General features: G+C 35.7%; 2 protein-coding genes across 2 annotated transcripts in view; both read left to right on the forward strand.

The window, feature by feature from the left end:
* The window catches only part of LOC123210809, a 38,741-nt gene extending 24,383 nt beyond the window's left edge, over positions 1-14,358 (forward strand). Inside the window, 23 exon segments of the mRNA XM_044629297.1 lie at positions 34-303; positions 540-737; positions 1,711-1,753; positions 2,514-2,638; positions 2,733-3,239; positions 4,408-5,181; positions 5,298-5,371; positions 5,478-5,826; positions 5,920-6,018; positions 6,127-6,282; positions 7,231-7,412; positions 7,496-8,005; positions 8,704-8,881; positions 9,001-9,137; positions 9,578-9,704; positions 11,583-11,804; positions 11,888-12,247; positions 12,349-12,507; positions 12,605-12,886; positions 13,013-13,228; positions 13,404-13,456; positions 13,543-13,651; positions 13,787-14,358. Coding sequence (XP_044485232.1) covers positions 34-303; positions 540-737; positions 1,711-1,753; positions 2,514-2,638; positions 2,733-3,239; positions 4,408-5,181; positions 5,298-5,371; positions 5,478-5,826; positions 5,920-6,018; positions 6,127-6,282; positions 7,231-7,412; positions 7,496-8,005; positions 8,704-8,881; positions 9,001-9,137; positions 9,578-9,704; positions 11,583-11,804; positions 11,888-12,247; positions 12,349-12,507; positions 12,605-12,886; positions 13,013-13,228; positions 13,404-13,456; positions 13,543-13,651; positions 13,787-14,119 — 5,463 coding nt within the window. The 3' untranslated portion in view covers positions 14,120-14,358.
* Positions 14,359-14,497: 139 nt separating this feature from the next.
* Positions 14,498-17,598, forward strand: LOC123210810 (poly(U)-specific endoribonuclease-B-like). The gene is made up of 7 exons (XM_044629298.1): positions 14,498-14,787; positions 14,859-14,921; positions 15,251-15,325; positions 15,411-15,479; positions 16,063-16,671; positions 16,813-16,884; positions 17,104-17,598. The coding sequence occupies exons 1-7, from the start codon at positions 14,659-14,661 to the stop codon at positions 17,335-17,337; spliced, it is 1,251 nt and encodes a 416-aa protein (XP_044485233.1). The 5' UTR covers positions 14,498-14,658; the 3' UTR covers positions 17,338-17,598.
* The last annotated feature ends 1,461 nt before the right edge of the window (positions 17,599-19,059 follow it).

Consider the following 19,059-nt stretch of genomic DNA (forward strand, 5'->3'; position numbering starts at 1 on the left):
TCTAACACTTATTACTATTATTATATTGAATAGGAAGCTTTTCCTCCTACTTATGGTGGAAGATCTATCATTGATGTCCATCACAAGAGAAATTACTTTATAATCCCACAAAATAAACTTGGTCAGGATATTTTTATTCGAGCTACTGAAATCAGAGGATTTTCAAATATAATTAGAATGCCATCTGGGGATATGAAGCCTGTAAAAGTTCCTGTTTCAAAAAATATGTTGGACTCCCACTTGAAGGGAAAAAATTGTGGGAAAGTGAGAACCATGGTGACTCTCATTATAGTGGATGGCCAGGTATAATTCCTTTGAACATGTCATGGAGGATATTGTTTTCAATGTTTTCTGTACTTTTATAGTAGAGTTGCTACTCTTTAATATTTGTTGAAGTTTTTAGCCATATCCTTAATTTTATCATGTCCATGACATTTATTATAAAAATTTTAAATAAGCCCATATCTTATCAGTATTGATGCTGTCTGATGTGAGAGTGGGCAAGCTGACTTGGCTTTTATGTATGTGCTTGAATATAGTTCCCTAGTATTGGAGGGTTGACTCCTCACCAGTATGCTGTGGCTGTCCGACTTACTCCAAATCAACACCTTTCAAATGACTCTCCTCTCCATCAACAGAGTTCACGCACCTGTGGAAGTACCTCAAGCTACTCATCATCTTCTGAGCTTGAAGTCATTAATTGGAGTGAAATACTTTTCTTTAAAGTTGATTCCCCGGTACGAAAAATGTTTTTTCTTGTGCAGTACGTGTGTGAATGTCTATGATTGTGTTTTTATAACAGTGATATATAATTTTCACTGAACTGCTATGTAATTTTGAATATTTAATTGTTTTGCATGCCAAAACTGTCGTCACATTTAACTGTGTTAGGCTCTGTTTATTTACAGACTTTGCCTTTTGTTTTCTTTTTCTATCCCTATGAAAAAGGTGTCAAATTTGCATCTGAATTCAACTAGTGAAAATGAAAAAAAAATGTTGCTAGAATGAGAAATATGGATCCATGTCTGGTATAAAAATTTTGAAATTTGGAATATAGAGTTATTAATTCTCTTTCTCGATAATATTTTATTCTCTCACTTAAAACAAAATTTATACTTTAAACAAAAATTGTTGATATGAAGTTGCAAACGAGAATAAAAAATGAACATATTGAAGATAAACTTTCAAAGAGGAAGAACTTAGGTGGTATTTTGAAGGGGTTTATCAGTTGTGGAGACGATAAGTTTTTGTATTTTTTCTCTTTCTTTCTGTGTTCTTAGGCAAACATGTCAAATATTTTTTCATTTTTAATTTTTTCAAATGCATTTTCAGACAAACATGTCAAACACATTTTGATTTTTCGCTTTTCCCAATTATTATTTAAAAAAATTGGATACACAAAATTCATAAAAAAACTTAGCGTTAACTTCTTCACTGCATGATTTGATTTTGGTATGAAAGAGAAACTGGTTTTACTTTTAATGGAATCAGGTTGGCTATCTCTTCAGATTGCAATAATTTTCCCTCTAATTTATTTGACGTTTTATGGCTGCTTATAGACACTTTTGTATCTGAAATTTATATATCATGCGTGAATTCTCATCGACGTTATGAGCCATGAGCGTAAACCAATGGTTCTTATTTATCTCTCTGTTTGTTTTTGTCTTTGTTAAGTGTAATCATCTGAAGAGATGTCTCAATTGATTGCAGGATTACTACAACATGGAAGTAATGGTGACTGACATGGGAAAAGGTATTGAGTAAATATATATGGACCTCTTATCTATGTCAGTTGTTGGCATGGCTTGTTTACTTTTAAAGTTAACTGATAAAATTCCTTAAGTTTGAATATTTTTGCCTATAAAATTTCTGACTTTTTATGCAAAATCTGCTAACTATTTGTGTACCCTTGGTATTAGAGTGTGTTATATTTGTCCTTTTCAATCTGTATGTGTTAGATATCTTATAATTTCCTTTTTTGCCATAAGTTGGGAAGCTGTGATATATACAGCGCGTACTAAGAAGATTGCCATTGTTAGATAAAAATAGTAAAAATTAAACCAAAATCTGTTGTGATACTTTTTTAGTAAATAGAGATATTTATTTTCCTCACTAGAAATCTATCAGTGATATGTAAGACAAGCTACATATGGTGAATAGAGATGTTGAGTCACCCCAATCTCATCGATATCAGTATAACATCCCATATATATAAGATGTATCTGAATATCTTTAGCCCCCAACATGTAAGACAAGCTCCCTTCTTTGGACTACAAATATGTGGCATGTTGTAGTTCAATAACTTTAATGAATCTTTGAATCAAGAACTTGTTTGATAATGTTTTTTGATTGAATATTATGATCTCATCCACTATTTTGTAAAGTTATAGACATTATCTAAGCTTCCTATGGAAAAAAAATGGATCATTATAAAAAAAAGGTAGTGCTTTTATACCTGTTTTGGCCAACATTTGTTCGGTAACTCTTTTTTAAACTTACAATTGTTATTTCAGGTGATTTGATTGGATTTTCCTCAGCTCCATTGAATAAGGTAGCTCGGAATGTTGAAGACAATTCGTATCCTTATGATTATTCAAATAGCTTAATGTGGATAGACTTACGCTCAGCAGAATCTATGGTAAGCGCCATCCTTTGTGTTTTTTCATATTCTTTTCCATTATTACTGAAGCATTTATTTGAAAGTTCAATTTTGACTGTGTGTTTTGTTTTAGAATGCAACTGAAGCAAAAAAATGTGAGAAGCTGTGTGGTAGAATAAGATGTGCCGTTCTCTTGTCACCCAACCCTGAAGTTGATGACAGAAATGTTAGTCTTATTGGTGGCAGAAAATCTGGATTTATTCAGATCAGTCCTAGCAAGGTGGGGCCCTGGACAACTGTAAGGCTAAACTATGCTGCACCTGCTGCATGTTGGCGGTTAGGCAATGATGTTGTTGCCAGTGAAGTAGTTGTGAAGGATGGCAATAGATACGTGAATATTAGGTCTCTGGTCTCTGTATGTAATAATACAGAGTTTGTATTAGATTTATGCCTTGTGCTCAAAGCTTCCAATCAAAAGACGAGGTCACTAAATGATTTAAGCAAGCCTGCAGATTCACAAATAGATAGTGAAAGAATTCAGATAGATGAATTCTTTGAAATTGAAAACTACAACCCAACACTTGGCTGGGTTGGCATTCAACCTATTCAAGATCACGCAAAAGGTGGAAGCTCACATGAGGTGAGTTATTTATGTCTTCTCATTTCTCAAACTGTCATAAAAGAATATGTCTTAGTTATAGATGTTTTGATATATTGCATTTTGGAACTGCTGTTGGTTTCTATGGAAAGGAGTTTAGAGATAATCCTTCTGTATCTTTCATTAATTGGAAAGAGATGTTTAATAATAACGGAATTGTTCATCCTTGTCATGTAGTAATCAGGCTGGTGGTCCATGAATCTTGTTTTTATGTGGGATTTATATATAAAAAAGAAGGATATTGTTTTATTCTATTCCAATTAGATTAGCTGTTAATGTGACAATAGTATATATTTTTTATTGACATTTGGTGATCTTTCTTGCGACTTAGGGTAAAGTATGAGTTTTATGAACTTTATCATATTTTTAATTGGATATTTGCTGGTTTTGGTGTTAAGTTGTTTTCAATTTGGTTTTTGATTACTTGTCACTGCAAAGTAATCAAATGGAGAGTATTTTAAAAATCCTGGTGATTCACCCAATTTGACTAGTGCTTTAATCTTTACATGTATTGTAAAAATGGAGAGTATTTTAAGTTAAGTAGCAGGTGAAACTAGAGGTCTGACATAGACTTGCCATGGTAAGATCCTCAACATCACAACCTCTACAAGCTTTCAGAAACTAACGCAAGATAAGTTTATGTGCAACACCGCAAAATTCATGAATAACATGAACAACTTCCAGAAAGAAATAATGTTATATAGGAAGATTAAGTGATGTTGTACCTTTTAGATAATAATTGTTAGATATTGTTTTAGAAGAATGATTTTTTAACCGTAAAAGGTTCTGTTCCTGAATTTGTTTTTCTAAAGCAATATACTTTCAGTTGAACAATATGTATTCTATTGTCAGTATTTCAATCCATCATGTTTACAATCATGCCCTATTTTGCTTCATTTTGAGTCAAAGCCATTATTACTGTGATTTACTACGGCATATCTTAACAAGAATTACCAGCCTAGTATTGAAGCGGGGTATTGTGCTTGCATGTATGCAGATACATAAAACCTATCCCATTTAGAAGTTTACTAGTTATTACAGTAATTTTACATTCAAAGCCTTCATTAATGGTTCTCTGTGCGAAGTTATAAAAAAAATAACTGATTTTAGAAGCCTTCGCATGTTTTTCTTATTACTGATGAATATACAGGAAACTTTTGGAATCGAGTTGCCATCAGGCTGGGAATGGATTGGTGATTGGTGCTTGGATACATCATTGGTTAATACTGCTGATGGTTGGGTATATGCTCCAGATGTTGAGAGTTTAAAATGGCCTAAATCTTATGATCCTCTAAAGTTTGTGAATCATGTTAGACAGAGGAAATGGATCAGGAAGAGAAAACAACTATCAGGCAATATGAAGCATGAGGTATCTGTTGGACTCTTGAATCCTGGAGACTCCATGCCCCTTCCTCTAGCAGGCTTGACACAGTCTGGATTGTTTATATTGAAATTAAGACCTTTAAATTTTGGTAGTCATGATGATTTTTCTTGGAGTTCTGTAGTGGATAGATATGGGCAATCGGAGGTTTCTGGTAGACCAGATAGTTCTTCTGAAGTATGTGTATCAAGTCTCACTGAGTCTGACAAACTCTTGTACTGCACCCAGATAAGTGGAACATCTTCCGATGTTTGTCATAAGCTGTGGTTTTGTGTAAGCATACGAGCAACAGAGATTGCAAAAGACATTCATTCTGACCCTATTGAGGATTGGAGTATTGTAGTTAAGCCTCCGTTGTCTATCACCAATTATCTTCCTCTCAGAGCTGAATATTCTGTTCTTGAGATGCAAGCAAGTGGTCATTTTGTTGCCAGATCCAGAGGAATATTTTTTCCAGGAAAAACTGTCAAGGTTCACACTGCTGATGTAAGAACCCCTTTATTCCTGTCACTTCTTCCCCAAAGAGGATGGCTGCCAATGCATGTAAGATCGTAAAATGATTCTTTCCTTCATGCATCTTACTTAAGTAATGTTATCATTTATCAGCCATAACACTCACTTCTTACTTCCTTATACATTTTGTTATTATTGGTATACAGGAAGCTGTATGTATATCACACCCTCATGGAGTTCCATCTAAAACAATGTGTTTAAGAAGTTCAATATCTGGAAGGTTTAATCCTACTTTATAAACGTTTATCAATTTTCTGGTTTTTGCGAAATCATAAAGTGCCAATCATGTTGAAGTCTGAGACGCAAGAAAATCATGGTATATGCAGGATTGTTCAACTCATTCTGGAACAGAATTATGACAAGGAACAGCCACTTCTGGAAAAGATGATCCGAGTCTATGCTCCCTATTGGTTTGATATTGCCAGATGTCCCCCACTTACGTATAGACTTGTAGATATGACAGGAAAAAAACATACACGGAAAATTGTTCTTCCATTTCAGTCTAAAAAGGAAAATGAAGTGATTCTCGAGGAAATAACAGAAGATGAAATATATGAAGGATGCACTATTGCTTCAACTTTGAACTTTAAATTGTTGGGTCTCTCAGTGTCAATTGCTCAATCTGGCAATGATCATTTTGGACCCATCAAAGATCTTTCTCCCCTTGGTGACATGGTAAACATTAATGTCAAGTGTTTATGAAGCCATTACTCATGTAAGGCAGATCTTTATGTTACAAATTTCTCTGTGTGTATTCTTTTTTCATAGGATGGATCACTGGACCTTTACGCCTACAATGATGATGAGAAATGCATTCGGCTTTTTATCTCTACAAAAACTTGCCCATATCCATCCATACCTACAAAGGTGGACCTTTTTTTTAATCCCTCTTTTCTTCTATGGTTAACAGCAGTGACACGTGTAATGTACAGCTATGCATACTAGTCATGAAGTGTTAACGCCATTTGTTTTTAGGTAATATCTGTTCGGCCATTCATGACTTTCACTAATAGACTGGGTCAAAACATATTTATTAAGCTGAATGGTGAGGATGAACCAAAGGTTCTCCGTGCATCTGATTCGAGAATCGCCTTGGTTTGTCGTGAGACAATTGGATCAGATAAATTACAGGTCAGTTGAACTCGTGACTTTACAACATTATTATGATTCTGTGCATACTTGTTCAATTATCCAGATTTTGCTTGCATGCTTTATCCACCTCAATACACTATCTACATCCTTGGATGGTGTCTTCTGCAAACCGCTTTCCAATAGTAATATATTTGATATCATGGAAAGCTTCTTTTTCTCTTGCCTTCTTTTCCTGTAAGAGATTATATGTTTAGTATGATGGTTTCATTGCCACAGAACCAGAAAGTTGTCAAATACTGTAAAAGCCTTACCTCTTAAAGTGTGGCCGTGTGCATAAATTCAGAATTATATTTGCAGCCCATATTTTCAATAATAATCTTTTTTATGGTTCAATAAAATTATTCCACAACTTCTTAAGTTTGCCTGACTAACAAGTCAAACTTAATTGTTGGCTCTATATTCCCTGCATACAATTAGTATCTGTTTGGTTGTCCAATTGAATCTGAATTACCCCAGTTGTATAACAAATGCAAAAATATGTAACTACAAATGAGGCATTCAAGGAGGTCTCATCATGAAAGTTTTTCAAAATGATGGTATAATGGGATTTTAAATTATCTCTGCAGTAGGGGTGAGCAAAATGGGAGCAGCCTAAATGATAGTGGGGTTCTGGATTTTTGCAACTTGCCTAATATGATGATGACTTGGTTTGTATAGGAAATGTAGATAAGTATATTAATATAAAAAACTTAGGTTGTGGATTAGAAATCAACCACTACAAAAATAACCCATCTAGCATGGGGCTAAAGCTTTACAAAAAGTGTCATGAGCCTGTGCAAAAAGAATTATATGTTCCTTATATTCCCTAAGGAAGCCATCAGTTTTTTCGTCAAATGTTAGATATTTTTCGCCTTTTCAAACTTAAAGTTATATTTAGAATGTTGTTTGGAGCTATTTGCAATCAGCTTATGGTATTCAAAATTCTAGGTACGATTGGAAGATACAAAATGGTCATTTCCTGTTCATGTTATGAAAGAGGACACCTTCTCTCTAGTTTTGAGGAGACAAGATGATACACGGAGATTTTTGAGGACAGAAATACGAGGCTATGAAGAAGGATCTCGTTTTGTTGTTGTGTTTCGCCTTGGATCTACTGACGGTCCTATCAGGTACTTTAATATGTATATAATACATTTATTAATACCAATTAGGTTATTTATATATGGTGACTAAGCAGGGTATAAGTGAACAGGATTGAAAACAGAACAATGAGCAAAAAAATTGGCATTCGACAGTCTGGATTTGGTGAGGATGCATGGATTTCCTTGGAACCTCTTTCAACCTCAAATTTTGCTTGGGAAGATCCTTATGGCCAGAAAATATTGGATGCTAAGATCGATGGTCATGGTACCAGTGGAGTTTGGAGCCTCGATCTGGAAAGGACTGGGTTATATTCTGCAGTGGATGGGGAACTAGGCTTGCAATTCCATGTTTTAGAAATTGGTGATATCAAGGTTGCTAGGTTCACTGAGGTCAGGACATCAAGTTCACATGAAATCACGTCTTTGACATCTGGAAATTGGGGAAATTCTCAAATGGAGAGAGAGACAAAGTCCACCTCCACGCCAATGGAGCTGATAATTGAATTGGGAGTTGTTGGGGTTTCTGTGGTTGACCATAGGCCAAAGGAGCTCTCATACTTGTACATGGAGAGGGTCTTTGTATCATATTTGACTGGATATGATGGTGGAACAATCAGCAGGTTAGAGCACCTTCCATGGTCATAGGGCTCTATTTTCATAACTCATTTGCTTTTGATCCTTGTTGCATTTAAGATTTGTGCATAACCTGCTCTGTTTCAGAAGTCTGACTACAACTGTTTCTGGCCATTTATAATGCTCTTTCTGATGTCCACTAAATAGCAAGTAATATCCACAGTAGATTTAAGAAAAGTTACCACAGGCCTCAGTGGCCACCCCAAGTCCCCGAAAAGGTTTCAACTATACATACATATATATATGTATAAATATATAACTATATATATATATATAAAGAGAGAGATTCATCCCTATTTGTTTTTTTGTACTTGGGCCCTCCAAAATGCAACATACTGTCTCTGCCTTAATCAAAGCATGTTGCAATTGCTGGTGAAAACCTATAATGGACATAGAAATGCTGAGGTTCTATGGTCGACTCACCATGCAAGGCTTGGAGTGGGGGAATAAGTGGTCTTCTAATTTATTATTATTATTTTTTTCTTGTTTGCATCCTAGCACATCTAGCCTCTTTTCTTGTGGGAAGAATGTCTAGGTGTTGAGATGCACTGTAGATTCTAAATAATCCTCATCATTGAAATATCAGCTAGTCAGCATTTTCTTCGTAAGAAATGTTTAGGACATGATCTGATTGAATCTTACTTTATTGAGTCTGATGAGAAAATTTTGTGCTGAATTTTGCCAGGTTCAAGCTCATACTTGGTCATTTGCAGATTGATAACCAGCTCCCTCTGACTCTAATGCCGGTGCTGTTGGCACCAGAGCAGGCTACTGATATGCATCATCCAGTTTTTAAGACAACAATTACAATACGCAATGAGAATGCTGATGGCATCCAGGTTTATCCATATGTATACATTCGGGTAATGTTTTATGAGAGCTTGAAATCCACTTCTGACTCTGCTTCCATGTGATTTCTGAATATTGGTCTATCTGTTATGCAATGATGTAATGTGTTCATACATCTATTTTGGCATTATAGGTAACTGATGAGGTGTGGAGACTTGATATTCATGAGCCAATTATCTGGGCTTTGGTGGATTTTTACAACAATCTTCAGCTCAATCGTGTTCCCCAAAGTACAAGTGTAACTCAAGTTGATCCAGAGATACGTGTGGAGTAAGACTCTTCTTCTACCTTTTGTAACCTGAAAATGTGGAATGATTATACATTTGCAGGAAGATGATTTCCTGTATCCAGTGTTTAAAAGTGTGAGTAGAAGATGCCTAGGAAACTGCCCTGTCTGACTTTAATCACAAGCTTTTGCATCAATATTTACAGCATAGAAAGCAAGCTCAAACAAAATTTTCGTTAAGTTGGCACAGCCTCAGTCAATTAAGTATCAGTGGTGTAATATTTAGTTGCACCAATCAATATACCACATTTTCAGTAATACTGTGGAGGGATGCTGCACCAACACAATTGAATTTTCTATTTTAGATGTCTGTTTCGTAGAGAAAATGATTGATATTACCTGTCAAGTTAATACATAGTTTGTACAAGTAGTAATTGCAGGTTTGATTCAGAGATGTTATAATATTTTTCCCTGATCTTTTCAGCCTGATAGATGTTTCAGAAGTGAGGTTGAAGGTGTCATTGGAAACGGCTCCAGCTCTGAGACCACATGGGGTATTGGGAGTGTGGAGCCCCATACTCTCTGCTGTTGGAAATGCATTCAAAATTCAGGTTAGGCTCCTAACTCATCTCAAGGATTGCATCCATATTTATCAACTATTCTATTGTTGAGAAATTGCAACTATAACTGAGTCTAGTTTTCATTGTAAACTTCTGAAAAATTCAACTATAGATGAGGATTCTTTAAAGGTTTTGAGATGAATAGTGATATTTTGGCTAGATAAATTCACCATTATGTATTTAACTAGCTAGGTGTCTGGTAGAATGACTTGCAGCTATACATTTTTGTCGTACTGTGGAATAAAGGTTGGAGGGTGTGAGCATTACAACATATAGTCGCTTTATATTTTGGATTAAAACCGGAATTCAGGTTCTATTTGTTATTTGCTGCCGGTCTTTCAAGTAATAGATAAAAGATATTCTCTTTCTACTCAAGCATTGGTATAATTTGTGGCAGGTGTCTTAATACATAGCCTAACATTCAATTATATGTCCTATCATGTAATCATAAATTGCTATCAACTTAGAATATGGACTCAACAAGAAATTTGTAGAATGATTAATGAAGGTACATCATTTTTTTTTTATAAGAAACTATAATTTTTGTATGAAGTAAAAAGATGAGAAGCTGCAATTATGGACCAAGTGTTCTCTAAAAATTAATAATAAAAAAACTAAGGGGAACAAATCTACACATATAGGATCAAATAATCATCCCCTCCCTTGTATTGAATCCCAAAACACATCATTAATCTAGAACTCTTGTCAATTGAGGTGAATAAAAAGGAAGAAGAGTCTTAAGATTCCTCTACTGACCAAGTTTGAAGAGAAGTAAAAAGGCAAATTCTACCCCATGACATTCTATTTCTTTCTTAATTCTCACCAAAAAGCAATTATAGGCATGCGTACTTCCTGACCTTTCTAGTCTACCCATGATCTAAGGAGCCAAACTTTTAGAGATTGGATTTTTTCTTATATCGGAAGTCCCAATCTTCCCTCTCTGTGTCATCAAGTGGTTGGCTTTGCTTTCTGTGGAAGATCCACTTCACTAATCAATTACATTGAACCTCACTGAAGTCTGAAATACCTTAACTACTTGAAGATTGGCCACCTCCTCTGTAACATCCTGGTTCAGTATTTTGTTTTATTGTTAAGATATTGTCCATTTTGTACACACAGTGTGTCACAGTTTTCTTTTAGGCTTTGCAGTCCAAAACATGTTTAGACAATTTAAGAATTCATAGACTATTTGATAAATCTTATCTTATCATCACCAGGCAGTGTGGGTGCCATACTATTCAATAAAGAAGAATAATCTAAAGGTTTTGATAAAATTCGAATTATATAAATTTAATCAAGATATAATTGACAAATAAACACATTATTAGTTTAGAGGTTTTAGTATTTAGATAAAAGCCAAGTTTTTTTGCCTTTTTTGATTTTATTTGATTATCCGATAATTGTTAAAAAAAAAACCTAAACTAAATCAAGTAAAATTAGGCTTATTCAGACATAAAGACCAAAAATCAAGCAGCTCCGTAGTCTCTTACGTTGGTTCTTAAAAGTGAATGTCTACACTTAGGTGGTTATGATTTTCTTATAATTAACATATTTCGAGTAAGGTTAGGTGAAATCCACTTGAGGGGATTGGGTGTTACATGTTTTTTAGTTCAGTTTTTAAACTTTTACTGGTCATTATCATCTGGTAATAGCCTCCTTTATAAACATGTCAGTTTAACGAAATCTTTCCAAGGTTAGCTCTAATCACTTCTTTGATTATTCCCAATTCAAATATTTGAAATTGTAGCATCTTTGTGATTCCAACACTTGCCAACCAAACTTTCATCTTAAGCATTGATTTTAATAAATTGTCAACTATTGCATTATACCAATGTATTTGACATGATGCTTTTGATATCTTTCTCTCAGATTCATTTAAGGAGGGTGATGCAGAGAGACAGATTCATGAGGAAGAGTTCAATTATTCCTGCAATTGGAAATCGCATTTGGAGAGATCTGATTCATAATCCTTTGCATTTGATATTTTCAGTAGATGTATTGGGAATGACGAGTTCAACATTGGCTTCTCTTAGTAAAGGATTTGCAGAGCTTTCAACTGATGGACAGTTTCTGCAGTTACGTTCAAAACAGGTGATAGTTCTTACACTTTTTCTACATTTAAAACCATAATGCCATATTCTAAATTGGGGAATAAATTTTTAACATGGGATCAGGTGTGGTCAAGGAGAATCACTGGAGTAGGTGATGGAATCATTCAAGGAACAGAAGCTCTTGCCCAAGGTGTTGCCTTTGGGGTATCTGGAGTTGTGACAAAGCCAATGGAGAGTGCAAGGCAGAATGGTCTATTTGGACTTGCACATGGGATAGGTCGTGCATTCCTAGGATTTTTTGTGCAGCCAATGAGTGGGGCATTGGATTTTTTCTCATTAACTGTTGACGGCATAGGTGCAAGTTGTTCTAAATGCTTAGAGGTTCTCAGTAACAAAACTACCTCCCAGAGGATCAGAAACCCCAGGGCTATCCGTGCTGACGGGGTACTTAGAGAATATTGTGAGAAGGAAGCTGTTGGTCAGGTACAACAGTTTAGGATTGTGTTCAATTTATATGTATGCTTGTTCTTCAGTCCTGGGAAATTTATGAATGTGATTTTTCACTTAAATATTTTGGCTCCCAGATGATACTTTACCTTGCAGAAGCAAGTCGTCAGTTTGGCTGTACTGAAATATTCAAGGAGCCCTCAAAGTTTGCTTGGTCTGATTATTATGAAAGACATTTTGCTGTGCCTTACCAACGAATTGTTCTAGTCACCAATAAAAGAGTCATGCTGTTGCAGGTTAGTAAGTAATACGATTCTAGTAAATTTATTTCATACTTGTTGTCATGATGCAAGTATTTTTTTTTCCTTTAATTCTGTTTTCTACTGTATCCAGTGTCCAGCTCCTGACAAAATGGATAAAAAACCTTGCAAGATTATGTGGGATGTCCCATGGGAAGAGCTCTTGGCAGTGGAGTTGGCAAAAGCTGGCTGCCAACAACCTTCTCACTTGATCTTGCATCTCAAGACTTTTAGGCGATCAGAAAATTTTGTTAGAGTCATAAAATGCAATACTGAAGAACTCAGGGAGAGAGAACCTCAAGCTGTTCAAATCTGTTCAGTGGTGCATAAGATGTGGAAGGTGTACCAGTCTAAAATGAAAAGCCTAATTCTGAAGGTTGTTGCTGCGCATAATCTGTACAGCCTTTTAGATGTCAACCATAAAATTCTGATAAGATTCCTCTGTACAGCCTTTTAGATAGATGTCAACCATAAAATTCTGATAAGATTCCTCAATTCACAGGTCCCTTCGAGCCAAAGACATGTTTATTTTGCCTGGAGTGAAGCTGATGGGAGAGAATCACGTACATCAAATAAATCCATTATTAAGTCTAGTGAATTCTCGTCATCCCGTTCTGCATCTGATGAAAGGAGATTTGTTAGACATGCCATCAACTTCCAGAAGATCTGGACCAGTGAGCGTGAATTGAAAGGTCGATGCACATTGTGTAGAAAGCAGGTGCATCACTGCTTACATTGCATTACTTTTTTCTTCTCTTCGTAATTATTATTATTTTTTTATAGTAATGACAATTTAATTTCATGGTACACATTGAGGTTTAGGTTCCACAATGATCGTCTTAAAGCAAATGTCTTTTATCCTTTTTTATCTCTTTCCTTTTTCTTTATTTTAGGTTTCAGAAGATAGTGGAATATGTAGCATTTGGAGACCCAGTTGTCCAGAAGGGTAATTACTGATGTTGTAGTTCATTGGAAGCTTCAACATATATATTCCATGATTGTAAAATTAATCAAAGTTCTTTTTCCTTTCAGATATGTTTCTATTGGGGATATAGCTCATGTTGGAAGCCACCCCCCCAATGTGGCTGCTGTTTATTGTAATGTTGACAGACTGTTCGCACCTCCGGTGGGCTATGACCTGGTATGAAATATAAATCTGATTAATAACATTTACTTTTCATTGTACTGTGTGCTTGAGTGTTAAAATTGTATAATGATGAACAATTCAACTTAGTAGCATGCGTTGTAACTTGATAAGCTTTCATGCTTTGTGAAGGTTTGGAGGAACTGTGTTGATGACTACACTACTCCTGTATCAATTTGGCAACCTCGTGCCCCGGAGGGATTTGTTTCTCTGGGATGTGTTGCTGTAGCGAATTTCGAAGAGCCAGAACCCAGTTTGGTATACTGTGTAGCAGAATCACACACTGAGGAAACAGTATTTGAAGATCAAAAGGTGTGGTCTGCGCCAGATTCATACCCCTGGAGTTGCCATGTTTATCAAGTTCGAAGTGATGCCCTTCACTTCGCTGCTCTTAGACACAACAAAGAAGAATCTGACTGGAAGCCCATGCGAGTTCTTGATGACTCACAGTCGTCTCTACTGTAATATTCAGGAGCTAATAATTCAGAATAGCCGGAGCTACTTGAAATATATCATATGATTTAACCAACCATACTTCCAGGTCTAATTTTTAGACCTGTTTGTTCATTATTTTGATTGAAAACATTTTGTGGAAAGCAGGCAGTGCAATTATGTAATGTAATTTGGTCGTGTAGGGGTCTTTTGTGGAAGTTGACAAATGTTAATTAATTACTGTGAAACATAAAACGCGTGATTTAATGTGAGTTTCATGTGTGGTGGTGGAGGGTGATTTATCAGAGGAATTTAAATCGATATCCAGCAAGGCCTTGTAATGACCTCAAAATCTGTCGGCAATGTAGAAGGAGATGTCATAATGGCACTTTATTAATAATTTACGAAAGTTGCCATTTTTTAAAGATTTCGTTACCGAAGTTGCCATTACCCGCTGTTTTAAACTTTATTCAACTGCCTTTCAAACTCATTTACTTTATTTATATTTTTACACACTCTCGCTGGCCATTGCATCTTTATCTTTTTCTGTACGATCCGATTCTGAATGCTAAATGGACGATCTGATTAAGGGCTTGGTCGACGTGGTTCTCGGTGGTGGTCATGATGGCGATCGTGATCGTGGCAACCGAGAGGAAGAGGAGCATTCCCGAAATGTACCGTCCGGATCCAGTTGGGCGGAGGTTAGCATCACTTGTTATACCTCTTGATTTGCAGTCGGATTATTGATTTTGATAGGGGCGAAAATGCGCAGGTGGTTTCCGGAGATCACGATAATGATGATCAAGAAAGACGCAACAATCGATGGAACAGACAGGTTTTCAGTATGACTTTTGTTCTTTTTAAAATTAAAATGAAATAAAATGTCAGGTAAATCTTCATCTTTTTTGTTTCATTTACGAATGATTTTTTTTTCTCCGGAAGTTTGTAATTCATTGTTTTCAATTTGATAGAACTGAACTTTCTGTAATGTGAAAGTGATTAAGTTTATGACCTTTTAGTATATCCGTTTCAACGTTTTATCAACAATGGTCGATGGTCAATCCTTACTGTCCGACGTTATAGTAATACTTGGTTTGTGCAATCAGTTCCAGAGTGGTTACTCAATTTTTAACGACTGCTTTCTCTTCATCATATCAACTGCAGGCTGTTCATGGTGGCTATGAAGAGAATGAAGGCCGTCGACGGCACGATTTTAACCAGAACAACTGGAATAGCGAGGTTGTTAATGAATTTTATTTCTTTGTTTGAACTCTTATAATGTTATAAAGTTTATCTGGGATGGTATTTCAACGTCTTAATACAGGAGAAGAAAGAGGAGGACAATGATGGTTGGGAAACAGTTGGCAAAGAGCCCTCAAGACGACGCCACAAGGTAGTTATTCTTACTTAATTCATCAAATGTCAAAACATGTACATGATAAAATGTTTTGGGTCCTTAGATTGAATCTGTTGGATGCAATATTTCCCATACTCCTTGGATCCAAAGATATGTTTAATGTTGGAACTAAGTTCTGCAATATTGCCCCGTTTCCTGAAGCAACAGATTGGTGGTGGTGGTGGTGGTGGTGTTTGATTAATATTTTGTATATAGTTGAAGCAGTATCAAACTATCATTTCTATTGTAAATTAAGTTAACCTGCTATAACTCCTATTTCCTAGTAGGCACATCCAACCAATTTATAGGTTATGTTAGGATCGGTTCTGAACTGTTAAATAAGTGTTCTGCAGTTGTAAACTGAATTTTCTAGTATTGAAACATGGTTTATCTGATTTCTATGTTTGTGTTAGATATCTTAGGTTTTGCTTTCTTACTTAGATTGTTTGATGTGTGATATTAGAAGGCAGTGAACTATGAGCTCTCTTAGATGAATGTCAATATGAGCTTTATCTGAGAAGGTTCTTATTGTTTTAATAATCATCATCTAATTCTTTCTTTGGAAGCTATGCCTTAACAGGTGCAGAAGGATCAGTGGCTTGGATACAAAAGACCTCCTAGTGAGCAACAGTTCTCTGATGAAGTTGATATTGGTGGTAGCTTAGAACCCTCAGATGAGGAGCTCGCTAACTTTAAACAAGCCTGTGGCAAGCTCTGGGAACTTGACTTAAATCGTTTGATACCTGGTAAGGACTATGAGATTGACTGTGGTGAAGGGAAGAAAGTCTACCAAAAAGAGGATATGGCAGGAGGAAGCTTATTTAGCTGGCTCAGTGAAGATGTATTTAGGAAGCCTACTTTTTCTCGCTTTTGTTCACTCTTAGATAATTACAACCCAAATCAATCGTGTAAAGAAGTCTTCACTGCAGAAGAGAAGCAAGAGCAAGCTGCGTTCATAGAAGAAATTTGTAGAACTGCACCAATTAAATTTCTTCACAAGTATCTCTCTTCCAAGAACATTGTATCCAGGAATTACCCAGATTTCAAAAGAACAATGACAAGTCTCTGGTTTGATCTTTATGGCCGGGGTGGTACATCTGGTTGCTCTTCTGCTTTTGAGCATGTTTTTGTTGGGGAAATCAAGCAGCATGGGGATCAAGAAGTTTCTGGCTTTCATAACTGGCTTCAGGTTAGTGTCTTGTAACTATTTTCACTGGCAATAAGAAATATTTAGAAATTTGATAATGTCGTATTCTCTCATACTAACATTTGAAAGTCTGTGGTAAATTGTAATTGCTGTGTAACAAGTATGCCTTTGTTATGCCCACAGTTTTATCTCGAAGAAGCAAAAGGGAATGTTGATTATCAAGGTTATATATTTCCCCGACGTCATGGACAGATTGTAACTTTCTTTTTCTCTTTCTCTCTCTCTCTCTCTCTCTCTCTCTCATCTTGTTTTGACATTAAGACATGGATGGTAAAATTAGCTGAAACCACGAAAATAGCATGTGCCCAACTTTTTTTATTTTTTCTATAGCCTAATTTGATACATATCATCTAATCTGCAACTGCTGCTGTTTTCATATTTTCATTTTCCTTTGTTCCCTGTGATCTCTTGCAGCCCGACTCCAATACTCAGTTGCTTACAATTCAGTTTGAATGGAATGGAATTCTTAAATCTGTATCAAGCACATTTATTGGAGTGAGTCCCGAGTTTGAAATTGCCTTGTACACCCTATGCTTCTTTCTAGGTGAAGAGGACAACCACTTACAGCTAGGTCCATACCCTGTTAATATCAAGTGCTACAGACTTGGCGATAGAATTGGCTCTGTGTTTCCCATTGCAGAGTGTTGAATTTCAGGCCGCCTACAAGCTTGAATCTTAATTATTATATCCAGAAGTCATACAAATTATGAGACCGCATCAATGTCTGCTGAGGTAACCAAAATTTTATGAGACAATCACTGGTTAGAATATATAGAGACTTCCCATAATATTTCAATTAGGATGTTTACTGATTGTGCAGATGGCTAGCATTATGTGCTTGCGTAATCTGTCTCTTAGTTTGTCAAAATAAACAGTGTTCTATTGATTTTCATGGTTTTTGGGTGATCATACTTGTTCTTATCTTTAGAGGATATGCTTTATTCTTTCGATTTGTAACATGATTAATGGAGAGCAAAAATCTTAGCCCAAATAACTTGAAGATAGATTTTTTTTCGGCAGTATAGCTTACATGATTCAAATTTAAATTTTTATAGATTTTTTTCTTCATGCTTGATTTCTTTTTTTTATGTTTTAAGTTTGAGTAAGTCAGTTGGCTTACGGAAACTTAATAAAGGGTGAAGCAGACGTCAGAAAAGGATAGGTGGGTGCAAAGAAACTTCACCAAAATTCAAATGGCAAAGGCTGCTTATGGCAGGTGTCCTTAAAGCAGCCATTGCCAATTTTATCTAAAAATATCTAATTGAAGTTGATAAGATTTTTCCTTGGGTGTTGGAGTTCAAATCTTCTGTATTTTCATATAAACCAGGATAACTGTTGTTCAGATATCTTGAACAGGATGGTGCCAATGCCATATATTTTAAACTGGGGGCCTGAACCTGTTGTATTTTTATATATATGTAGGTAGGACAAATTCACTTTCCTATAAGCCTACTCAAGCTATTTAGCTTACTTTGGCTGAAAGTCTTTCATGCGTCTTAGCAAGAACAACTTAGAAACGTGAGGAATGGAACAAATAAAATTAGTTTTAAGTTATTTGAATCACAATTTTCTAACCCTTTCTCTCTATATATACATAAAGAAAATTCTCCAGTAAAATTTTTGGATTTTTGAGTTAAAATTCTAAAGACTTACCCATAAAGTAAAGTTAACGTAACTGATTCTGTGTGTCTGTCAGCAGTAGAGAACCTCAACCAAAGACTCAACATCACATTTGGAAATTCAAGTTGTAGTTATTAGGGTTGGGGACCAATATTACAAGAGGACAATAAACAAGTGTGAAAATATTTGGGCCAGTCTCCAAGTCCATCGCATGGGATTGTGGTAGATTACCAATTTTTATTCATGAAAACGAAACTAGATTCCCCAAGATGAACCATTCGTCTTTCATGAATAAATCTAGAGAAAGTTTGAATCAAAGTAAGTCGTTGAAAATTTTCATTAAAGATCATGGGAATGTGCATATATAAGAAAGACAGTTAAATTTGAAGGAGCCCATGATGACAAGACAGGTCTATTCATCATTAGCTATCAATGGCCTCAATCTTTTAACAGAATTCCTTCTGAAGCCCACCATTTTCACTTTTTGGTATTGAAGAGATAAGGTCTAATTTCCTCCACAAAACCATGTAATGGTTGGCATTACAAGGAGAGCTAATTGCTCACTCAACAGCTAAGATCAATAGACCTCACTTGAATAAACACCAAACTGTCTATATCAACCATTTCTGATGGATTCCAATTAAGGACCCACTTCCTTCATACTTATAGTATGCTCTTCTGCTGCCTTGATGCTCATTTTTTTCTGGGGAAATCTGTACACACGTGACTTCATACTTCTAAAGAAGAAAT

The sequence above is a fragment of the Mangifera indica genome, chromosome 3 (assembly GCF_011075055.1).
Source record: "Mangifera indica cultivar Alphonso chromosome 3, CATAS_Mindica_2.1, whole genome shotgun sequence".
Lineage (NCBI taxonomy): Eukaryota > Viridiplantae > Streptophyta > Magnoliopsida > Sapindales > Anacardiaceae > Mangifera > Mangifera indica.